The sequence below is a fragment of the Clinocottus analis genome, unplaced genomic scaffold, assembly GCF_023055335.1.
Source record: "Clinocottus analis isolate CAN_PGR_092001 unplaced genomic scaffold, fCliAna1.0.p SCAF_20, whole genome shotgun sequence".
Lineage (NCBI taxonomy): Eukaryota > Metazoa > Chordata > Actinopteri > Perciformes > Cottidae > Clinocottus > Clinocottus analis.
Window position 1 is genome coordinate 3271742 of NW_027175932.1, and position 25761 is coordinate 3297502.

Here is a 25761-nt window from a genome sequence, read left to right on the forward strand (position 1 = left end):
TGCTTCAGTACACTGTTGTTTTGTATTTCACCCGTGTCTCTGTTTAAGATTTCGCGCGTTACTGGAATAATGCGTCAGCCTGGGATTAAGAAATGTGGGCTGGGCCTGTGATATCCAAGGCTATCCTCCTACTCTAATTCACTAGGAGCTCAGCTGCTGTTGTTGGTCTGTCGGTGTCGAGCACAGACGTGCACCATTTCAGCGAGATCTCTCTCAGTGAATCACAGAGCTGAACCGGTTCGTCGGAATAACAGTCTACGGCTTTGGGCAGCGACATATTTAAATACATATGAGGACAATTGTAAAAATCCACGGGCTTCTGAGTGAAGGAGGGATTTCTAAAAAAGCTCGTTTTTATTTCCTTCCGGAGCGCACGTTTCGTTTTTCTTTTTTTTACGCGAGTGATGAATGAAAATCAGCCGAAAGCACCAACCGAAAACCAAACCCAACCTCGCCATGGATACGAGAGTGCAGTGATGCTGTGGGAACAGCTGTGACTGAATAAAGTCTCACAACAACCAAAACAGCGACAAGTTCTGCAGAACACTGTGCTTTTTCCCCTTTTCACGGAGGAGCAGATGCGTCAGATGTTCGTCTGCTGAGCGCAGCAGGTTCATTGATCCGGAGGACCGAGCGGAGCCCCTCTTCATCACACAGACCGGAGGATGATCCCCGGGGCCCCCGGCACGACCACCACCATGCTCCCCGCCTCCGAGGCGGCCAAAATTTACCAGACCAACTACGTGCGCAACTCGCGCGCCATCGGCGTCCTGTGGGCCATCTTCACCATCCTCTTCGCCATCGTCAACGTGGTGTGCTTCATCCAGCCGTACTGGATCGGAGACGGCATGGACACCCCGCAGGCGGGCTACTTCGGTCTGTTCCACTACTGCATCGGGAACGGGCTGTCCCGGGACTTGACCTGCCAGGGCAGCTTCACCGAGTTCAGCACCATCCCCTCCGGTGCGTTCAAGGCCGCCTCTTTCTTCATCGGCATGTCCATGATGCTGGTCATCACCTGCATCGGCTGCTTCGCGCTCTTCTTCTTCTGCAGCACCGGCACCGTGTATAAGATCTGCGGCTGGATGCAGCTGGCAGCAGGTAGGAGGCTCGGCTCTGAATACAGGTTGTGTGGTTTCATAAAAACACTCGTATAGGGCGCTCCAGTGAGATTCAAAAAGAGTTTAATGCACAATGAATGCTGGTCCAAAAGCAGAGGGTTCACCCATCTACTCATTAAGTGTGGTACAAAAACTGATCCAGGTGTTCCAGGTCAATGGATTTTAGCTCTGTAAACATTACTTTCAGTTCAAATGAGTATAGTTTAATTTACTGGGAATTGTTCAGAATTACATGTTTTACCCTTATTAGACTGTAAAGAAAAAAGACCAGAGTCAAAATGCACATAGCTTTGACCTAAAATAAGTCAAATGTCTTCCGGCTTTTTTGGCCACACAGCTCCATTTAAGTAGATTTGGTCCATTTTAGCCCATTCATGTGGTACCAGAGCCCTAATAAAGCACTTTGTAACTTTTTAAGGTGGAGTGCAATCTTGGGGGAATGTAAAAACCTCAGATTGAAATGTGTGCTGAGTTAAAAAATGAAAAGATAGTAGGTCAGAAGTGGCCTTTGATGTTACAAACACATGAAGGTGTGATTTCCTTACATCACTATGAACAAAGATGTATTTTCAGCATGTTTTTTATCCCAAAGCTTAAATATTCAGAGATGATTAAATCCCTTAAATGCAACATATTACAAACTACATCCAGAATCTTGTCACATCTTTGTGGTACACACTTGGCTGTCAGTATATAAAAGCTTAATAAACTCTCAACAATATAAACAGGTGCGTCCTCATGTGGTTTTATAGAGTTTATCGTGCGTGCCTTTCAACTGGTAGCATAAATTAGTATGCTAATTGATCTTTTTTCTCTTAATGAGAACAGAAAGGCTCTCTCTAACATCTTCAAACCCATCCTGCACATTACGTGACAAAAGAAAACTCATGGAAGAGGAAATGAGGAAAGAAAATCAAAGGAGCAGGACATGTAGTGCGTGACTGACTAAACTGCTTCTTTCTACCTTTTAATTATTTTCAGTCAGATTTCCAGCATCCTGTCTGAAGAGACAGAGAAGATCTTGATTTCCTTCCAAAATGATATTTTTAACTATCTGGTGCAGCTCTGCTTTATATCTCCGCCAACTGTTCCAGCACACACGGGAAAATGACAAGCAAATAACAAGATGAACAATTTCCTCCTCATAATCTTTACTTTTGGTAAATTGGATCTCACAGAGCAGCACATATTTAGTTTGGGACTTTAGAAATATGGAATTTCACAAAAAACATCAAATAAGGAAACAAATAAAACATTTTGTTTTTCTCCTGTTCTTTTTTATCTCTTTTTTTTGGCTCGTCTACCAAGATTTCATATTACAATCACAATAAGAACATTCAATATACTGGACTAAACACACTCAGTTGCATAATCATCACATACACAGTATCTGCACATACACACTTCTTACACACTCAACACCCATATGCACATAACGATAATAATACTCTACAATCCATAAATTACGATATACATGTTGAAAACACGGTGACGGTTTGTTTCACACTCGAACAGCTTGTTCTAAATACATTTTTTTTATTTTTTTTATAGTGCAATTAAAAATTCACACAGTGTAACTTCACGTGTTTTAAACCCACAGAGTCTTCAATGTAAACCGTCTGTCTCTCTCTGAGCTGCACTGCAATGTAATAACTTATATGACTGTGATGATGAGATATAACTTTAAGAACATCTTTAGATAAGAAGCTTGCAAAGACAACACACATTTGTCATTATATTATCTGTTTTTAGAAAGGCAGTAATGTGAGCAGATTCTTTTGTATTTTGATTCCCATTTCAACTTTCAATTTGACGCTTTCCTCATGTTCAAATCCAAATTATCTTCCTTCTTATTGTGCATATTTGCAGGCTTTTGATGATGTTTGCATTCATCACCAAGTTCTCCTTTTAATAATCTCTTTTAAAGACTACTCCACTGATTCATGCTTTGGGTTACACTCCTATTACTTGGTCAAAACGTCTGCGGCACAAACAGAGAGATACTTGTTGAAACCTGGCGCCTTCACTACCCACAATGCAATTCCACCACGGACAAATCAGAGGTTTGGGTGTGCTACTTTAACAGCAGCTAGTGTGATGATGTAGCCTTGAGGTGCAGAGCTGTGGAGGTAAAACATTTTAAAACTCTTTTGATCTTCACGTGCCTGAGTTTTAAATCGTTGTGTCATCTGCAAACATTCGCACATTCGAATTAGCGAAAGTTCAGCAAAGATCATTCGTGGATCGACTGATAAACAACAATGGCACGAGGTCAAAAGTGGAAGAATGCAGCGAGACGTTGGACTTTTTTAATATGCTGTGAGAAAGAAGCTCTGTGAATAGACACAGAACAGAACATGTGCGTAAATGAAGGAACTGTAAGCCAAAAACCAGAGAGTGGATGTTATTCCTGTAATGAGTGTCATCACACCAATTTACACCCGGAGCAACATATAATGACTTTTTGAGCATAATTTAAGGTTCATAATTCTCATATAAATCTAATTTGTGTGTATACTAATATCCCAGCATCACACTGTGCATCTTCACGGATGCCTGCTTGTAAAACACAGCTTGTTCTCAAATGGGAATTAAATGTCACAGCCCATAATAATCACATTCATAGAGAGCGCGCTTCATTTTTTGCCTCCTGAAACGCACAGCGGCTACATATCCGCTGTGATTCAGGGTCGAACATGTGTCCCAATGTCCGCTGATCGCCAGTTTTTTAGCGATAAACAGCTTCCAGACCGCAATCTGATGACTCGTTGCACGAGCCATTGATAAGATGGAGAGGTTAGTGGAGCCATTGACCAGCTGTGAGTCTATTTCTTAGCAAATAAAACCCTTCTGTTTGATAAAATATATAACATATATAGCTGTAGCAGCTGGGAGTTGGATTATATTGGAGCGACAGCGCTATGATGAGCTCCATCAGAGTCCTAATGAGTGGCAGTTTGAGTCTTTGCAGTTTATTTGTGTCACAGATCAAAGCTGCTTCTTATTCCTGAGAGTCACATGCTGGCTGTCTCCAGTTTTCTTTCTCCACCGAGTCAGAGGAGCAGATGTGACCGTTTGCAGCACATTCAGGTTAAGAACTATGAATCTGATTTTCATCTGTGGTGGGTTTTTGTTGTTGGTGAATGTGGTTGGCAGTCCTGGAGAGTGCATTTGCTCAAGTACTGCGCTGAAGGGACGCTCAGAGGGAAATATTGAACTCTTTTACTCCACACAGCTGTAGTTAGTCGTTACATATCTGAGAAGATTTAAAAAAACATACGAGGAGGGCTGCAACTAATGATTATTTTCATTATTGACCATCTATTGATTTGTTCCATGAGATGCCATGAAATGATAAATACATCCTTTACAAAGTCCAGCAGCCCAAAGATAACAAAACACAAACATATTTGGCTTAATATAAGTATTAATAATATGATCATATTAACCACAGGGGGCTTTTTGTGGAAAATAAGTACTTTTGGGTGTCTTTCGCAAAGTAAAAATCCTCTTTCTTTTGATCATCTCGGTGCTTTTTTTTCACAAGCAGCCCCATTTATTTTCACTCGGTCTCATCTCGTCTCTCATTCTCGCAGAAGCCGCTGTGAAATCTACCATTTAAAGGTTTTTTCGGGCCCCTTAAACAGCCAATATCGAGGTGCTTTTTCTCCCTAAGCGGTTTGAAATCCCGACGTGATTGTGAAAAAATCCTCCCCCCGCCCCCACCAGAGTCAGATGTCATTTCGGGCGGTGTGAGGCCGCCGTGATCTGCTATCAAAGGCAGAGCACGCGGCTCAGAGGCTGCCCTCTTCTCCAGCGATGGGATGTCCTGAATATTTGATGAGTTTTAGAAATACAGCGAAGAATGATGATGATCGCTGTAACGATGGAGCCGATTCTTTGCCTCTCAAAACACATTGTCTGGGTTGAGGCTCTTGTAGTTTGCACCAATCTTTTGCACAACTTTGAACAGTCGTTCGCCGGCGTCCGGGCCAACATAGAGGCGACTTTTTACACGTCTCTCTCTTCTGTTTCTCGCCTTGTCGGCGTTAACGCGACACCAGCCGAATATCCAAACCATGCATGGCCACAAACAGACTATGGCTCTTATGGAAGTCGTCATGCAGCTACTTCCTTATTTCTTGGAGCTCCCAGTTGTTGGCTGCACACCAGTCCACCAGGGATGAAACCTACTTTTTGTAAGCAGTCTCATTATTGTTTAAAATCAGACCTGTGGTATCATCTACATAGTAAAAAAATGACATAAAAAGGATGTGAGTCAAATTTCAGTCACATAAATCTACATTTAATTCCCTCATTTGCTCATCAAATGAGGAAATATCTTTTGAAAAACTGTGTTTCATCCCCTCAGAGACGAGTGGAATCCATGCCGAGGTGCATTTCAACTGTTTTAAGCTTGTGTTAGCGCCCCTGAGACACTCAACGCTGCTTTTTCCTTTTATTTCTTTCACACTTTACAATTAATATTTTGTTTTTAGATGAATTAAAAATCTTGTAAAACCAATCTGGCGAACGCTAAATGGATTTTTTACAACTTAATGACCTTTAAATTTGTTATGGCTCACTATATATATACACACACACACATATATACATAAAAATGTATAATTATGGGATTTATTTGCCACTAATAAACCCATTACTTGTGATTTATAAACACATTAAGCTCACTAGAAAGTGTCGGTGATGATGAAAACAGGATGCGTGTTGCAGTAACCTGGATGGCCTCCAGAGCCGTGATGGCCATCTGGATGCTGCAAACACACACATTACCCGTGTGGCATGAACAGCTGCACATTTTTTCTTCCGCGGCTGTAAATCCGCAGAGTCAGAAGGTGGGTCCAAGTTCCCGGCCGTCTGGCCGGCGGCTTCCTGTGGGCAGTAAGTGGCGTTCCTCGCGGCGCTCTAAGTGGTCTCGCATCCAAAACTAGAAAGTCCATTTGGTTGCAGGAGGTTCGCTGATTCAGCCAAGCTTTGATTTTGCAGAATATCAGAAAGAAGTGCTCCAACGGGGAGGACAGCTGCACTCAGGAGTCGGTGCTATTGTCAAAAGCTCCGGTAGTCTGATGCCCGATAACACAGTTTGATGACAAAGCGTTCTGACTGACTGATATCATTATATTGTCTGAACGCAGGGCGCGTCGTGAGGTATTCAATTTTTACACCTCTTCAGAAAGATGTCAAGCGGAAACGCTCTGCTTATCGCCGCTGTGTGTTTGGAAAGGATGAGGGAGAATAACAGCGAGACACTATCAGGTCTGTGGAGGAGACGGACAGATAATGAAAACTGATCCAGGGAAAGTCTGAACGTTGAAGTACTGCTCCGTGTTATTAATGTCCAAACAATAATCCAATAAGAATGCGTGTTTACTCTGAAATACACAATCTGCGTTCCTTCCTGGGATGCATAACACAAAGAAAATCATATCATTCGTGTTTCTGAGAATAGGTTTCTCACCTTATTGCGTACTTGCTTTTCACATGTTAAACATCTGACAATCACATGAGTCTACATCATGCACATTTGGCACATTCATCCACAAACTTTTCAAGCGATTCATTTAAATGTCGGGCCAAAAGGTTCGCTGATCTCACCAACTGAATACCAATACTTGTCCACATTAAATAAATAAAAGTTGCGGGCGATAATTGGCCAAGAAAGAAAAATAAATCAATGTGAGCTCATGTGCACATTTAGTGGAGACGGCGAGGCAGAGAGCTAATGACATCAGCCCGGTCTTTATCCTCTCACACATTTAATGAAGGACCTGAAGAGCCTGAGAGGCTTTACAGTGATGTAACATGGCCACGCATGAGACAAAGCCATAAACACACACACTAACACTAACACACACACAGAAGAAGCTATTAGCAGAGTGTCCACCTGAAGGTTTTTAGATGAAACCCTCTGCCCTCCTTTTCTTCTACTTCCTCTCTGCACCACTCAGTTAAGTGCTCAGCTGGCCCTTTCTCTGTCTCGCCTAAAGGAAAAAAAGAGAAATCTTTTTTTGTTGTTGTAAAGCTCAGAGAGGTCACAGTGCATGGACGGTGATTATGTTTACACTGAGTAAAACAAAAAAACAACAATACAGAAGCGGGAGCAGGGAAATAGAGATGTTGACGACTCAAACAGACTAATTCTGAGTGCCAGGATTAAGAAAGTGGATCACCTCCTTTAACTAATGAGGATTTTAAAGCGACAGTAACCGATCAGTAAACATCGCCAACACTTCCAGCCTCAACGTCCCTCTGACGATGAAGAAAGACATTTTTAGTCAAGTCTTTGTCCATAAATTCCACTTTAATAATATAATAATATACAGTATATAGTATAAACACATCCCTGAAAGGTCTATTTGGTAGCTTTTCTAGAGATTATATGTATAATTTCCATTTTTCTGATCACTTAAGAACTTTTCATCCAGGTTGGATTCAACTAAATGGACTTTAAAATGTGTTTCCAAGCTCAACAATAAAGTTTCCATCTTCAATATTAAGCTAACATGGATGAGAAGTCTTTATATTTCTCAGAAGTTTAAATATTGAATCTGATGAGGAAGATCATGTAACATGACTAAAAGTCACAGAATAAAGACTAAAATAAAAGCAATAACTATAATCCTTGCACCGATGTTGTCACGGTCACATTATCTTGAGCCATTTTGTTGCCACTTGTTGATGAATAACATGTCGCCCTGAGGCGGTGATGAATTTGTCTTTTATTAGCCGTGGCGTGATCGACAGACGGGAGCGTCTGGAGCCGAGCGGTGCCTCTGATGAGGGAATCGCAAAGGTATTTAGAGCCGTAAGTGTGACTGACAGTCTTGATTGCAGACTAGTTAGGAAGCAGAATGAGCAGAGAGATGGAGATTATATCGGACGAGCAGCAGAAGAAGGAGAGGAAACTGTCAGGGCTTGACGGATGAAAATCACCTCCAGAGTCCCTCGTTTTTCACTATAAAAAAACACTCTCGGCTTGTTATTTTGCTCCATGAAATGGATACTCTGTTCAGGTTAAACTGCAAAGAAATGAGCAGCAGTGCTCGGGGTGTTCATTTGCATTGCACAAACAAAACCCCGGCACCAATAACGGCACCAAAATGGAAGGATCAAAGTTATACCGTCTCTGCTTTGGCTCGCGAGGTCGTATTCTTGGTGCTGTTTGTCTGGATGGATGAAATGGAGGAAATTACAACGTGAAACGTTAACGTGACAGGTGAGATTTCAGCTCCAGCTCGAGCGTTTTAATGTCTTTCAGCTCATTGTTTTGTTTTTTTTCTGCCCCAACTTGACTGTTCAGGTTTTGTCTCATGGCATTTTCAGCCAAAAAAAGCTCAGATAAAACCACTTAATGCTACCTGTCCAGTGCAAAACAACACACATAGGAGTTGCTGGAGTGTAAATGTTGAACTTAAGTTCATCAAGTGGCCAGAAACACAACATTTAGTTGCTCCACGTGAGCTGTGTGTGTGTATTTAGGAAACGTTATGAAAGAGAAAAGGGGAAAAAACGTTTGAAACTTGCAATTATTTTTGTCCAAACAAAACCTTGGTGGACATGTAAGGTGTCTGATTGCTTTCTGTTTGTTTTGAATGCCTTATTTAACACTTAACCACACTTTTATTGCACTGTTCTGGACAATTGCTTAACAGGGACAAACACCAGAGACCTCAGAGGCTCCATTACCTCGTCATTAAACCATCTGCGAGGAAGCCGGTTTATTGTTCGCGTTGTTGCGAAATTGCTAAGGGGAATTTCTCAGCATCATCGCCGTTAATAAAAACTCAAGAGTTGAACCACTAATTACACCCTTCATTTGCTTGCAGGAAGCACCACAGAAGTCTAAAAAAGTAATGTGTTCCTTCTCAGAGGCCGCCTATATTGATTTCGACAGTGTTCGCCTGCAGCATGTGTACATGTTTCATGAGACACGCCTCGGTTCTCTCATGTTCGACCGAGGCCGGAGAAAGAAAACCGCGCCACTTTTGGAGGTCCGCTGGCATTTTCCCAGAGCCGTCTTGCCCTTTTTTTTTTAAATTGGTGGGATGATGACGGGATAGTGTCCAGCTGCCAGACAGAAGGGAGCCGGCGGTGAAGCTGATGGGGAGATAACGAGGTCTTTGCAGGAGCCTCTGCAGGATGCGGCTCTGCCGAAGGTATAGGGGCTTTAATAACACACCTAATCAGGTGCTAGTTATGGAGCGGCGGGGAGCTAACAGCGGGGGATTTGGACGGGAATGAGAGCGCTGAATGGCACGAGGCGAGGGAGAGGAGTTAGTGGCAGCTAAGTTTGACACCACCGGTGTGTGAGAGATTTATCCAGCGAGTATATTTCCTACAGGCTCTGGGGGAGCAGCACTGATGCGACCTGCAGCATGGCGATGTTGTGTTATTTCCCTCTTTGCGAAACAGGAAATGTTCCCATTCTGCTGTTGTATCATCCTTTTTGTATTACGTATCCCCGAGGAAGCATCACTAAACAGCTTGCCCGCCGCACAAGGAATAAGTGACAAATCCCCCAGCAGGGGGAAAGTGATAATCTCAAGGAGCATAAGCTCGTCCCAGAGGAGAACATAACACTCTCTGTTTTTTCCCTCCTGCCTTTTAAGTCCCATGAGAAGCTCCAGAATAACACCAACTAACTAACTTATCACCAAAGAGGTTATGTTTTTGTGTTTGTTTGTTTTGTTTTGCGGCGTGATTACAGAAGAACCGCCAGGCTGGTTTTCATGAAACTTGGCGCTGCGGTGTCGCAGAGGCCAAGGAAGACCCACTTAAAATTTGGAGCGGATCCGAATCACGGGGCGGACGAAACGCTTTATTTCTTTTGCGCTTTCATTGATATCGTGAAACAGGGCGTTTGGCTTTGGTCTGCGCTCTCCGGGTGCCGCTCTAGTTCTTCAGAGTTGTGAATAACAGCCTGTGTCTCCATTATGGTGCATTTTATGTTCCCAGAAAGCTTTGTATTTATCCAGATTTATCAAAAAAACAACATTCTTGAGTTTATATATTGAATACACATACTCTATCTGTTTTATTTGCTCTTCTTATTCTTACATCCTGGTTTAAACTTGAGTTTCATCATCATCAGGCTGGACTTAGTCTAGCTGGTAGTGCTTTTCTAACTGGTTTGGTGTCTCAGATGTCTTCAGGTTCTTGTAAATCTGCATTCAGCACCTCTGCTTCAAATGGTTTATTTAACAAGGGGACAGTGAACATTAATAAAAACATTTCTGTTCAGCTATTTTCCATCTGTAGTCCAGAGAGGCAGATGTTACAAACCTAAAACAATCCTAAAAACAGAAATAACATTAAATAAACAAGGATTGCAGTCAAAACACAGGCAAAAAAAACAATCAAAGACGTGCAGGTAGATGAACTGCCGACCGGCAAAGTCAAGACAGGCAGACAGCGGTCGACCGAGTTAGAGACTGTCATGTCAAGAACAGCACTCAAGTCCTCCTCATTAGGATGTGATTATTCTGTCTCCCCAGGAGTAATTAGTGTAACCAGGATGGTGGAGCAGAAGAGTCTGATTGTAGCCTCGGCCCTCGCTGCCCGAACCTTTATCCCTCACCGTGACGAGTCGTCAATTGCCTCCTTCCAAAAAACCCTCAGACAACCGGAAACCGATGCAAAAGTTTCCCCCCGCGGAGGTTAAAAAGAAGACGGAGCGTTGCGGCTCGCCTCGCAGTGATGGGATGTGACGGACAACCAACGGTGTGCCAAATCGACTGGCGGATGACTTTGTTGCTTCTCCATCCCCTCGGGCCTCTTCCATCTTGCAGCTCACGGTCCACAGTCGAGCTGTTTTCAACGTCGCGTTCGGCTCCTGTTGTTGTTGACGTTGTCTCTCTCTGCGGTGGGTCACTTCCACCTGAATTATACACACAAACACAACCGCTCGCTTGTGAATAAATCATGGCGCTCTCAGACGTGAATGAAAACCTGAGAGTGTGTCAGGTCTCTGTTGCGCGTCTGCAGCTTTTCAGAATTTTAGTCCCGTCCCGAACGCAAATGAACCTGTGGCTTCTCCTGAAACTCTAAAAAAAATAACACAAAGCGGCAGAACAAACATCCAACATCAACTTCTCCCCCTCCCTCCAATCTGTTCGCACGTACACTCGGACGAGAGCGAGCGTCTCTCTTCTCTGCTTCACAATCAGGAAATGAAGCGAGTTGAACTCCCCTTTAATTAGGACCTGAGGGCAAAGAAGCGGAGACAAATCTTCACGCAATTAATATCAGCCCGACGGCTGCGAGATGGTGCCGAAAAGAAAAAAACGCGGTGTTTTAATAAGGAGACATCGTGTTTGCGTTAACATGTTTGCTGTGCGGTGAAAAGACAATACAGAGGAAACCGTGTTATGCAATTGGACCGTGAGAGCTATTGAGAAGCTCTTGCTTGCCGCTAATGATCTGGGGATTTTAATTCTGCAGCATGTCTGTGGGCTGGATTCGGCTATTTCCATGTTGGCAGCGAGGAAAAAAAGTACTTTGCAAAACTCCCTGGTTTACAATTTGAAAGCTGAGACGCTCTGATTTGTCTTTCCAAGATGGTCTGTGAACACCTCGCGGAACAAACTGAGGACAAAGTTGAAATACTGTTTGACGAATGAGTGGCATTTTGTGTTAAAAAAGCAACAAAATCAAGTTTTTTTCTGTCTTTTTTCTGTCTTTTTTCTTGCTTTCCGTGAAACTCCTCAGGGTGAAACCCACCTTGACAGCTTTCTTTTCTCTTTCTGTACACAAATGAGTGACCAGCATGCAGCAGCTACATCAGGCTTCTGTTTGATCCATTAGCCGTGGCAGCTGTGTCCTCCACTGTCGTCAATACTCCTCTTCCACCGCCGCTCGCTTTTCACATGTTTTCCCCAGAGGAGGGGCCGGGCGTTATAGATTTCCCATCGGGGGTTTATCTTCTTGATCACTGGGCCGGCATGGAGAAGACAGCCGGTTGATTTATCCTCCTCCTCCTCTTCCTCCTGAGTGAGGCAGCAGGACAAGGACACGGCGACCCAGTTTTTAAACTATCTGCCTCGGAGAAGCCCGCGTGTGTTCGTGGATGTGCATTTGAGTGATGTCGGTTTCAACGCGTGCGTCCGACACTCGGGCTCGGGCCTTCATCGTATATCAGATTCTGTTATGACACCTCTCTGTCGTTGTTTGAGGGTGAATGATGCTCTGATGCGCCGTGATTTATAGAAAAGACTCGTCTGGGAAGGTTGCAGAACACAGCCCAATTTCAAACTGCGAAAACTAAAAAACGGCGATGAACTCTCATTAGTAATTAACTTTAAGAAAGCTGCTTTTGGGTAACGTTGAGATTTTTAGTGGCGTGTCCCTGACAGAGAAACTTTGCTCTAAAGATGGATCTTTTACGTCCCGAACTGTTTATTCAGCACGATATTCAATCTTTATGTTTTTTATTTTTTCTGTGCTTCCCCTCCGTCTGCAAAATATCCAATTTATAGCCCATGAATCCCCTTTTTCTGGTAATCTCCGCAGGCTTTAAAGTCCACATTTCCTCTCCAAATAGCCAAAAGGGAACCAGCAGCCATTAGATCCACTTCTCCGCAAGACATTTCACTTCCAACATCCCGTCCTCTCGTCAATCAATACGCTCATATTGGGCGAGGAAGCCGTTTGACGACTGCGGCATGAATACAGGCGTGACAGCGAGGATCTATACTACTGTGGCCTCACAATCATCGGGTTGACTGATGGGCTGTTATTGAGTCGTGAATGTCTACCTGATTTTCTTTACCTGCCGAAAATTACCCTCCGAATGGGACGAAACCCGAGGCGTCTCCTTCCCGCTGGTTCCCCTTCCGAGACAGACGCCTAATTACGCCTAATCATCGCCGATCACAACAGCGGTATCGAGCTGCGAAGGAGGAGCTGCCCCACGCTGTGTGGAAAACACGACCGGCAACGTTAACATCGGGAAACAAGTTGGCGGGGGAGACTGAATCAAAGAAAGCTTAGTGAGGACCGGGGGCAGACGTGGAATACAGATGAGGCCGGAGCTGGAGAGGACATCAGAAGGCCTCGGCTGCTATTTGATAAACTCAGCTGGAGGGGGAGTTGGGGAAGTGGGAGCCGTGGGAGTGTTTTCGTCCCAGTGGACTCACTTACAATGACACCGGAGGAACAATGGGCCCCGCCGCACTCGGAGGACGCTCGCTCGGGTCTGACGAGGTGTTTTCTCAGGTGACTTTTGCTTCTGGTTTGTTTGCGTTCAGCGTTTTCAGAAGGTCACGGATCAGGAAACAAGGACTCTTTGGCTGTGTGTGTGTGTGTGTGTGTGTGTGTGTGTGCGGGGAGAGGGTGTTTCGGTGATGTTCGCAGCCCGTCGATGCTCTTCCTCCCTACGTGCCGCCGCCGCCGCCGCCGCCGCTGCCGGCAGCTCCTCTATGTATCGCTCTCCCTCTCAGAGAGATCTCCGCGGTGAGCTGCACCCCGGGGTGCTCGTGGAGCTGCTGACAGGAGGAGGCGATGTGCGAGCTGAAGGGACCTCGGTGAGGGTTCAACGTCTCACACGACCACACGCACAGACTCAAGCGCGCGTTCATGGCGAGTTATGGAGTTGACGAGTCGGCGGGTTGACGAGTTGGCGGGTTGACGAATTATGGAGTTGGCAAGTTGGAGAGTTTGAGAGTTGACGAGTTGACAAGTTGACGGGTTGACGCTTTGGTGGGTTGACCAGTCTGTGGGTTGACGATTTATTGAGTTGACAAGTTGGAGAGTTGGCGGGTTGACGAGTTGGCAGGTTGACCATTTGGTGAAGTATCGAGTTGGCAAGTTGGAGAGTTGGCGGGTTGGTGGGTTGGCAGGTTGACACCGCCCCAAAGCCCACCGCTTGCTTCAGGTCACGAACAGTCAGGAGTGGCCAGATGAGGACTTTTATCACGACATTGGAAGCAGCTCAGATTGTGAAACATCGTTCTACGATGTTGAACGCAGCTTGAACCGTTCACCACTGAAAGGCCCTTTGGCGAGTTTGTCGACTGCCGTCCAGACGGAAACAAAATGGATGAAAAGAATAAATATTATACATCTGAAAGTCCTTGAAGTCTGAGCTCCAGAATCAGCCAGGTTTTGTTGACACCAGCCCGTTGCTGACCGGCCCTTTGGTTGCAGCGTATTTAAAGAAGCCGCCATTGTTCCCACCACTTCTCTGTTGGCTCAGGTGGATTTTCCTCAGTAAGACATAGCTCTGTATTTTATTTTCTTCGTGCTGCCCTCACATCCTCATCAGCGCTGCAGAAATAGAGCGAGCTAGAGACGAGGGAGGGGGAAGGCTTGAAAAGAAAAGAAAAAGAGCAGAACATGTACTCTCTGCCATCGCCGCAGATCAGAGACGCATTAGAAGTTGCAGTAACGGAGCGGAGCGATCCCCTCGGCTCGACTTCAAAAGACAAGACGTTTTCTTTTTCTTTTCTTTTTTTTTGGGGGGGGGGGGGGGGAAGAGAAAATAAGGACAACCGTTAAAAGATTCAGAGCTGCCGAAGTTCAAGAACGCCGTCAACCCACATGCGAGGAGGCCGAGAGAAGGAAGAGCGCTTTAAACGCTCGATCCAGAAGTCTCCGGATCAAATGGCGTTGAGGAAATCTGACCACGTGGGCTTTTTTTCCCTCGCCATCCAAACTTGTAAAACTCCTCATCTGTCAACCGCTGAGCCGTGTTGAGCTTCCCAAACGTTATCGAGCATCAGGGGGATTTTTAGCTTTGCTGACAGCGAGCGTACGAAGCTTTTAACGCGAGCTTTTCCGTCAGTCCGGGATGCGCCGTGTGTTTCCGTGTTTGTCAGATTTGTCTCAGGTGCACCGACGGGAAAGCTGTTAATTAACGTGAACACCTGTTCTGCATCACCTCCAGATCGGCCTGCGCGCGAGGATGCGTCGCTCCGTGTGCACATACGGCGAGGCTTTCGCTCGGCAGACGAGATGGAAACGAGAGAAAAAAACACTCTCGTGTCACAATCGCGCCGAGGTGTCGCCGACAGCAGGCAGCACCGTCGCCATGGCAGTGCAGCATCTTCCTCATCCGACCTCCCACTCCCGAACACATCCTGCGCTCAGAAGAAATCAGAGGAAGCTTTGATTGGAGCTCGTTTGAATACTTGGGAAGAAGAAGAAGGCCGCTTCCGACGTCAAACCAGACAGGCGCCGAAATCTGAGGCGACATCAGTGTTTGGATGCAACTTCTGAAGTCGTCTCTGGTGTACTGTAACGCGGCAGGAGGGCGAGGAGGAAGAGGAGGAGGAGGAGGAGGATGAGGGGAAACAATACCTCCACTCCCTCTCTCCGCCCAGGAGGTTTATCAGAATAACTTTTATGCAGATTATGACTCGACTGAGAAGGCTTTGTTTCTGCCGCTGGGTTTAAAAAAGAAAAAAGGGGCACTGGAGACGTCTTAAAATAATCCCAACTCGCTAACTAACCTTTGAGCGCCGTCATCGCCTGAAGAGGCTTTGAGCCATTTTCTTATCATTATCTTACATTATTTACCTGTTTTTCTCTGAAGGAGTAGAAAAGTTCAGCCTCCCCTAAACATCGAATGTCCTCTCAGAGCTCAACAACAGCAACTGTCCTGATTTAGATTTTAGTTAGAAGACAGAGAAGCATTTCAAAGAGTTTGGAAAGTTTTAGGACTACTGGAGAAGACGTGACCCTTTGCTTTTGTTAGGTTTGATACGTTTAGGCTTGAGGAGTGAGATTCAGCACCTTGAAACACGAGCCTGCTTTGTGAACTTTTGTCTGAAATCAAGGACACAATGCTTCAAAATGTACTGAGAATTTTGCGTAGTAAAATCCGTCTCTCTTATTATAAACTGTATTGTCTGACGTACAAAAACATAACTTTACAGACGCAGCAACAGCAGCCTAAATTCGTGTGACTGAGTTTCTGCCATGACGTCATGTTTAAATGCAGGTGTGTGTATCCTTGAAGGTCAGATGTTTTTCCTTTGAAAATGATGAGGCGTTAATAATATCATAACTCTCCTTTTCTCAATAGCTGCTCAGATTATTAGATCTCAAATTTGATCCTCAATCATTTTTACGACACTCTTCCCACCAAACTAGCGAGTTAAATTGTATTTAAGCTCACCAACGAAGTGAATGAGGACTGAGCATATAAAATAAAGAGTGGATTACCCGTTTTTATTTGCCCCGACTTGACTTGAAAGTCAGTCTGCTTTTCCCGTCTTTGAAGTGTGTTTTCTGTGCCGTCCTCTGATCCTGACGGAGGCGCTCGGTCTGTCTCGCGCTGCATTTTTAAACAGCCACTTTCATTCCCTTCATGTCTCAAATGAGCTGCATTGGGATTCCCATCGTGTAACCCGTGTTCCTGCCGAACGCCTCCGGCCTCCACTTCAATCTCACCTGAAAATGACGCACAAACACGACACGCGCGGCTCACAATATCGAAGAGTTAATAAATCTCATCATCATCATCATCATCATCCTGATCTCCTGTTTCTTTAACACACAAACTGCCACTCATGCTATTTTAAGCCCGAGCTCCTCTTTTCCTCGTCTTTATTCTTACTTTCTTTCTTCATCTTCAGTCGGTGCTTCATCTTCCTCACCTCTCCTCCTCCCCCGTCGTCCACAGAGAACAACAGAAACGTGGTTGTTGTGGAAGACGGAGGGGAAAAGTCTTTTGTTTCCGCCCCCGAAATGCTGCGACCCAGAGCGACCGCAGAGCGACCCAGAGCGGCCATAAAGCGACTGTAGAGCGGCCCCAGAGCGACCGCTGAGGCCCCGAGCAGCCCTAGAGCGACCCCGGGCGGCCCTAGAGCGGCACCGACCGGTCCTAGAGCGACCGTAGAGGCCCCGGGCAGCCCTAGAGCGACCTCGAGCGGCCTTAGAGCAGCCCCGAGCGATCCTAGAGTGACCCCGAGCAACCCAAGAGCGGCCCTTGAGCAGCCCCGAGCGGCCCTGAGCGATCTTAGAGCAGCCCTAGAGGCCCCGAGCGACCTCGAGCAACCCTAGAGCGACCCCGAGCAGCACTAAAGCGACCCCGAGCAGCACTAGAGCGACCCTGAGCGACCCTAGAGCGACCCCGAGCAACTCTAGAGCAGACCATGAGCAGCCCCGAGCGACCCAGAGCAACCCTAGAGCGGCCCAGAGCGACCCCGAGCGACCCCCAGGTCGCGTTGATCTCGAAGGCTGCGTGAAAACAGTTGTTGCCGACCGCGTTTTTTCTGGCCGAGGCTCCAGCTCCTCGTGAGGATTTCAGCGTCAGCAGCTCGACGCTCAACTCAACCAGCGAGAAGTCTTTCGCATCCTCTGGATTTTGTGTCCCTGCGTCACTTTGCGAGTCCGGAAAGCGTTGTCGCTAGATTGGTTTGTTCAATATTAGGCCGCGTATCAAATATTTATAGTATTTTTGTCTTGGTGTTATGTAAATGCAGTTCGGGAATAAGAGCTGTGGGACTCGAAACTTTTTAAGGATCCTATTTTAAAAGATATTCCAGTATTTATAGACCTTCTGCGTGTTTCAACTCTACTGGGGTTCGACAGTAATGGTTGCCAGGTTTCCAGTAGCAATAATCTTGAGAAACTGGCAACAAACTTTTAGCATAATAAATGCAGCAAAAGAAACATATTTGATTTTGCAATATGTTGCATTAGTGATACTTTTCATGCTGCTACGAGGCTTTAATTTACATAGTTGGCTGTAAACTTTATCCTGACGTTTCTCTAAAAAACAAAAGACTACTAAGTTATACAGATTAACTAAAAGAGTCTATTTCTTAAATAAATATGATGAAACTCTTGGACCTGTAGATTAAAGTGTTGCTGTGGGCTTTACATCATGTTTGCTCACACAGAGAGAGAGAGAGAGAGAGAGAGAGAGAGAGAGAGAGAGAGAGAGAGAGAGAGAGAGAGAGAGAGAGAGAGAGAGAGAGAGAGAGAGAGAGAGAGAGAGAGAGAGAGAGAGAGAGAGAGAGAGAGAGAGAGAGAGAGAGAGAGAGAGAGGTGTTTCTTCCTCATACCTTCTTGCATACCTTCCAGTTTCCGCCCCAATTAACACCCATTAATATGATTTGCCACGGCCCACCTTGCTCAGCATACAGAATGAGCTCTCTGTATCTCCAGCACATCACTACACACACACACGTACACACACACACACACACACACACACGTACACACACACTGCACACCTGCGCATGCACTCACAGCGCATCAGTGACCGTGAGGTTTAAAGGAACAGAGCAGGCGGCTACAGCTGGGCCTGTGAAATGCACCAGGAGGGGCTTAATGAGTGTGTGTGTGTGTGTGTGTGTGTGTCTGTGTGTGCGTGTAATTGCATGTGGCGATTGGACAGAGAGGCCTAGATTATGACACCTCCTCCTCTGATTGTCCTCGGTGTCGCTGCCAACAGCTGAGAGGAAGTATGTGTTTAGTGTGTGTGTCTTTGTGTGTGTGTGTGTGTGTGTGTGTGTGTGTGTGTGTGTGTGGTGTGTGTGTGTGTGTGTGTGTGTGTGTTTAAGGGAGAGAAATCAAGGGCATCTTAACACATGATGGGGATATTTAGAGAAACTTTTTAATGGAAAACGTATTCTGCGTGACCTCCAAGTGGAAAGATGAGCGTTTTTTAAGCAATTAAATGACACAAAACACACAAAAAAACAATTTCCGAAAGCTCAAGGTGACGCTACAAATTGGTTGTTTAGCCAACCAACAATAAAAAAAATATATATATATATAATATTGAACTACATAAGCAGAGAATCCCCAGAATTTGAAGCAAATGTTTGGTATTTTTTAACTGATAAATGACTTTAAGAGACGTCTTGTTTTTTCAGTAGAAGTGCAGGATGAGCCGGTGTACTGTGTGACATCATCGTGACATCGTCGTGACATCACTATGACATCACCGTGACACTATTATGTCCTTGTCCACCTTTACTCCAGTTGGTTTTCCAAACACAGTGAAACTATTTTTAATTAAAAAACAAACTCACTCAACTGTCGAGGAAAACCAGCCTGCGGTCTGTCGAGTAACGAGCGAGCGGGAGATGAAAGAGCGAGATGGAGCCTTCGTCAGTAATTGACCTCCTCTTCCTCGCCGATGAGGAGTCGCTCTCGGGAGTCCAGTGAACTTCAGCTCGTTACGAGCCGCCTCCCGCTGAGTGAAACCTCGCTGCACTTAAGAAGCTTCTCTTTGAACATTTCAAGCTCGATTCTCAGTCGACCTAAATCGAATCGCATTTATTTACACATATAACGATGTCGATATGCACTTTATACACACGTTTGAACACTGCAATTCATGATTACTTCTGGTAGTTACTTCTCGTTATAGTTAAGTATTAGTTAAGTACGTTAATTCAGGTAGTAACTACCTGAATTAATCATGAATTGCAGTATTAAAACATTTATAAAGTGCATATCTAAATCATTTTATCTATACATAAATGCATGAATGAATCTTGTATCATTTACCACTTTATAAATGATCTTATTAACCATCTATAGTTCCTTAATACTTCATTCACAAATAGGGAATCATCATTTTTAAAGTATGAAAACTCAAGTTTATTAATCAAGAGTGAAACGTTTATAACTGTTGCATATTAATGAGTTATTAATGAGCGTTCATGTTGCAACAAAGCTTTATAAAGGATGAATTAAGTGTTTCTTCATGCTTTATTAATGCTAAATAGTGTGTAGTTATTATAAAGTGTCCTGTTTTCTTCGTTATCCTGAGATTTTAGGGTTTGAAAGCATCACTTAAAGTGTCGGGTTGTGTGTCGTTTGTGTGATTGTTTGTGTAGCTACAAAGCTTTTCTGTGCCAGCCTGAAAACAAAACAATTTTTGCCAAAGATAAAAGATAAAAGATGGCCCCCGGCCCACTTCAGCAGAGCATTTGGATGCCGTTTTGGGGATAAGAGACAATTTATGTTTGAGCTTTTTCAAGCTTTTGCAGACGATGACGACGACGGGAGAAAGAAAAGTCATTTTACAAAGAAGTTAGAAGACATTTTGGGGGGAAAAAGGGAGATAACTGTTGCAGGAAGTGAAGATAAATGGATTATAATCATCTGTCAGTGAGAAGAAGTACAATTACGTTGTATTTTTATGCAAACATGCAAAGAGAGAAGAGGATATTGAGCTTCAGGCTTACACTTTGGCTTTCAAACCTGCAGCGACTGGGAGTTTAAGCCTGAACCAGCACAGAAAAATGGACATTTTAAAGCGTTGAAATGAGAGTCGGTGTCTCTTTGATCTCCTTGTATTGCGGGGAAGATTTAAGATTTGCCTTTTGAACTTAATCTATTAATATTCCAGCTGCCTGCAGGAGCTGTTTACAGGAAGGAGTGCACTGTGCTAAACCCGCTAATGCGAATAAAAGGAAATCAACGCGGATACACAGAGCGAGACGCGGTGGAAGATGAGAGTTTAGTGAACATTAAAGGAAAAAAAAGACATTTCCTGAAGATCAGAAGAGTCAGAAATGAAAAAGGAAGACGTCCTTTCGCGACACATTTTAAAGACTTTAATAAGCGTGAATAAGCCCGTGGTTTTAAGGTTGGAGCTTTTAGCACTAAGCACTCGCGTAAATAATCACTCCTTGTTGGCAATTAGTTGCTCACTGTCATCTGAGAATAAATTTCACAGATTACATCCTCAGTCGACTCAGAAGATTGTCGTGATCTGATGCAAAAGATAATGAAACTGCTAGTGGATGCATGTTTTTGTATGTTGTGTCATTGTATACGTGCAAATAGAAGTCACCCGACAAGCTGTGTGAAAAACAGATGACAAATGTGGTTAATAATCCAGTCGATTTCCAGAAATCTCTCTCTCTCTCTCTCTCTCTCTCTCTCTCTCTCTCTCTCTCTCTCTCTCTCTCTCTCTCTCTCTCTCTCTCTCTCTCTCTAAACGTTGTGTCAGATAACAACAACATGAAGAAATGTATCGACAACACGCCGCTGCCTTACACACTTTGTTGTCCTCCCAGCTCATCGACCCGCAAACTCAGGGAAGGCTGCAGGAATAGTCAATAGCCCCGGTGCCTCCTGGGAAATGTAGGCGTGTGGCGCTTCTGCGTCAATATCACTGCTACAGTCGCTCGTTGCTGCTTTTACTGGCACATTTATTTGACAGCGTTGCTTTATAAAACATAATAACTTATACAATGACATGCCTGGTTGTATATTTAACTTCCCAACAGTGTATATATATACTTATTAGTGTGTATATATATACTTATTAAATACTATATCGTCATTTTTAAAGCAAAAAGGACAAATATGTCATATTTCTAGACCAAAAGGTGAAGACTATTTTTAAAGTACTTATTTTACAAAACTACATAGTCAATTTATGGGGAAAATATTAAGCATATTAATCTATAATGAAAACAATAATTTGTAGTCTAATAACAGTTTGAAATGAGCTCCAACTACAACAGTAAAATCCTGCTTTTGCATTATTAACACGAAGAAGAAGACAAATCTAATGGTTTAATGTGTAATCGTAAAACACTCAAAGGGAACATTTTCTCTGCGCACTTTACTTTCAAGTGGAGAATATTTAAATCCATCAGTCATTTTCCAGACTTTGAGAGGGGGAAGCTCCCTCTAAAGCCACAGGAGACGCTCACATCAACCTAAACTCACTCTCGTTATCTCAAGGACAGAAATGAAAGCCTCTCTGTCCACTCGATGTCCTCTCATCGTCCTCTATCCTCTAATAAAAGTAAAAATACATGTTTTTGGACACTATAATATCTCAGAGTGTAACATTTAGATGATATGCTTAACACATCCTCTGGGAATTTGCATTTTATGATATACTTGAAGCTTAAAGTGTGCATAAAACCCCCATAACGCCACACATTCCACTAAGCACACTTCTTTTACAGAGGACTTGCTCTTCTAGCGTCCCAAATCCATCATGATTCCTCCCTCGGGAGCCAATTAGACCCTTGAACGCTGACCGTCTCTCCTCCCCCGTCCAGGCACATGTCTGATCCTGGGCTGCATGATCTACCCGGACGGCTGGGACAGCGACGAGGTGAAGCGGATGTGCGGCGAGCAGACGGACAAGTACACGCTGGGGGCGTGCTCGGTGCGCTGGGCCTACATCCTGGCCATCATGGGCATCCTGGACGCGCTCATCCTCTCCTTCCTGGCCTTCGTCCTGGGGAACCGTCAGGACAGCCTGATGTCCGACGAGCTGCTGGGAGACAGTAAGAGGATGAGATGGAAACGTGTAGACGTGTTTTAGACTGCAGGCTGCAACTTTTCCTGCAGTTGCAGGGGGAGAAGAAGGCAAAAACAAGAGCATTGGACCAAGAAAAGTTGCAGAAAGTGATGCAATACAAGGCTGATTTACTTAAAATGGCTAGTTGATTATTTAATTTTTTTTTCTTCTCTATTTTCTTTTTGATTGACTGCTTCTCTTCCTCGTGTTTAGGACCTAGTAAAGTCGTAATTGTTCAAATTGGATTACCAAGATTGGAAAAAAAGGAAAAAACACAACCAAAAACAGTTTTTGTGTCTCAAATTATTCATATTTTTGCTGACCTTTCTATAATATTAGCTTTTTATTGGGAGATAGTGTATAGTTTTACCACTTCAAGCCTCTCAAAGCTCTTGTAGATACTGTTCATGCAACACTTTCTGTCCTGAAAGGTTCATAAATTGCATTAGTTGTGTTTTCTTTCATTGTTTTTTGCTGTAGTTTCAACACTCAAGTCCAAAAGTTAAAGTCTAAAACTCACAACAGTCACATCCACATATTATCCACATGTGGAGTAAAAGCACATTTGGTGCTTTTTAATACTCATTTCATGGTAATTCACAGAGCACTCAGGCTATTCTCAAAACAAATAAAGTGCCTCCGAACTTATTAAAAACTAAATCGCTGGCCTGAACGTCTGAACGTCATTCCACTTCTATCCCGAGGAGTCTTCTTTTCCCTTTATGAATACATTAAATGATGTCACTCGTCTGCACACCTGATCCAATTTAGTGCTTAATTGGCCTTTCAATTAACGCTAACGAGACAGTTCAAAGACACCTGTGATTCCTGCCGCCGTTCCCACGCACGTCCCACCGGGCCTCGCGGCCTCTTTGCATGATTCCCCGAGCTCCAGTTCTTCATTCCCACACATTAAACGTGTGCTATGAACCCCAGCTGCTCGCTGCCGCTGCCATTGAGACGTTTCTGTCTTGATTTTTGGGGGGCGAGGCCCAAAAGAGAAAGAGGAAAAGGAGGCAAGGAGATGAGGAGAATACAGATGAGGGAGGATGCAGATGAGAAGCAATGGGAGGAGAGAGAGAGAGACGGGTGAGTGAGAGGGAGAACGGGTTAATTGAAGCCTGGGGATGCTGGACAGAGTCATGAATTACTAATGGCTGTTTACACAGCTGGCTGCCAGCCTGTCCACATGAATCACAGCCAGCCTATCAGCCGGGGACACAGTGGCACGAGCAGAAACACTGGGAGGAAGAAGCTATTATCGGGACGGAGAGAGAGAGGGATGACGAGTAGAGGAAGAGGACGAGACGTGAAATATGAGAATGAAAAGTGGGGGATTCATCAAGAGGACGGGGAGTCTAAACGGGATGTTTTCTTATCGCGGCGTTCAGGAGGATGGATAGTGACACCTGTCCAGAAGCACCAGGAGGGGCGTTTTAATTGATGCCTCCTGCAGGAGGAGAACCGCTGTGCAACACTGCCACCTGCTGGTGAAAAGAGGTCACAACAGTAAACTGATTTCTGTCTCTTTTCCCCACGCAGAGAGCGGCAATAACGGGATATAATATCTGTTGATGGTAAAGCAGTCGCAAACACACAGGTGAGCGTCACATTTTAATGTAATATTGTTTATGACATTGAATAAATAGGGAAACATCAATCTTATGGTACCACTTTACCAATTAAGATGCAACATAATTACTGCAACTGCAATCAATATAACGATCAGAAAACAGTAAAATCTGTATGATATTTATCATCAGGTAATAGCAAATAGCTACAGTGTTGTATTTAGTGTATTTAAGTACATTATATTATGGTTGATTTGTACACTAACTGCTGTGTGAGTGATCACTTCATATAAAAACCATAAGGCACAGACATGTTTTGATTTATTGTCTGCAACAAATTGAACAAAGTGCACGACATGAGTCTTTTTTCCTCCCTGCAGGTCTTTCTGCCTCGGCGTGACGTTACTTCAGGATCCGGCCTCCTTCTCCTGGTCCGACCTGCGGCCGGGACGCAGAGCCGGCGTGTTGGGAAAAGAACCGATCAAGAGGACTGAGAGGAGGTCTGGACGAGGCCACACAACCTCGAAGGAGACCAGGACGCTGCTTGTTCTCTCTGAAAGCCCTCACCTGTAAAATATTCTCATTCTTGGGGGGATGAATTCCCCCAAAAAGACCTCAAACATTAAGTGTCAGTGTGTCGCTGCATCGTCTTACGTGAGCTGTCCGGACTGACATTTCTTATCCGTGTTGGACGCGAGGAAAGCTCAAAGCTTTGACCTTTTGAGACAACGGCGCTTTTTTGTTATATTTAAATGTTTGATGTGATAGAATCCAAAAGGTAGTGAAAGAGGTTTTGCTGGCGACGACTTCGCAAAACGTGTATTTAAAAAAAAAAAGGGAGAACAATATGAAATTGAGTCTTATAATCTGTGCATAGCTATATGTAGATTACGTCCCTGTACTTTGAAATGTCAAGCTATTGGTCCGTTATTAGTGCGTGCCATGATATCTCGTGATCTGACAGTATTGTGAAGTACTAACGAGGAGGAGAAGCTCAAAGGATGGACTGACTCTGTTTCAGGTTGTTTCCTGTCATTCTCCAACAAACAGATAAGAAATCTAGAAAACAAATAAACACTTTTAAAGTGGAAAGTTTCACAATTTGAGATATAAGCTTATTATTATTGTTTATTTATGTTAGAGAGTTAGCATTTGCATTGATATGAAGGTAACATTGTGGCCAAATGGTTGGATTTTACATGTTTTATACTCTTCTGTAACGGGTACTTTTTTCTAACGCTCGGCAATTAACGTAAACCAATTTGTTAAAACTCTACGAAAGCTGAATTGTGGATGGAAACGACAGTTTTTGCTCGGCAGCTGCTGTAAAACACCACATTGCTGCCTTCACACAACAGATCTGTAATAACGCAGCATCATTAGTTCCCTTCAGAGCGGCCGGGAGGATTTTATCACCATGTGACTCCGGCTTTGCTTTCACGCCGTCGTTAAGCTAATTGGCTAACAGAGTGGAGCGTTACCGATCATCTACACAAGCTCACTCGCCTCTTCAAAGCCGACTACAGCGAATCCCAAAACCTCCAACACCTTGAACAACTTTTTGAAACACAGCAACATAATCGTGAACGTGCCTCCTCTGTTGTTGCTCGAGCTGAAGAGTCTTGTGAGTTTGTCTTTCAGACCTAAAACAGACTTTTACTTCAAAAAGGACTCGTGGCGCTCAAGGTCACCGAGGTGAAGGTCGAAGGTCGATTTGTTTTCTCCCAACACGTGGAGACGATGATGAAACCTTATTCCATATATTCTGATGAACAGAATATAGTCTGGATTCAAAGTGTGAGACGTAATAAAGAAA

At 44.3% G+C, this 25761-nt stretch overlaps 1 protein-coding gene across 2 annotated transcripts; it reads left to right on the forward strand.

The window, feature by feature from the left end:
* Positions 1-160: 160 nt before the first annotated feature.
* Positions 161-24663, forward strand: lhfpl3 (LHFPL tetraspan subfamily member 3). 2 transcript variants are annotated; one of them, XM_068585999.1, is made up of 5 exons: positions 13532-13663; positions 15025-15311; positions 22130-22360; positions 23917-23974; positions 24326-24663. In XM_068585999.1, exons 1-4 carry the CDS (start codon positions 13641-13643, stop codon positions 23937-23939), a joined length of 564 nt encoding a protein of 187 aa, XP_068442100.1. In that variant the 5' UTR covers positions 13532-13640; the 3' UTR covers positions 23940-23974; positions 24326-24663. The 2 variants fall into 2 exon arrangements, with proteins under 2 accessions (XP_068442099.1, XP_068442100.1); XM_068585998.1 differs by lacking the exons at positions 13532-13663; positions 15025-15311 and adding an exon at positions 161-1101.
* The last annotated feature ends 1098 nt before the right edge of the window (positions 24664-25761 follow it).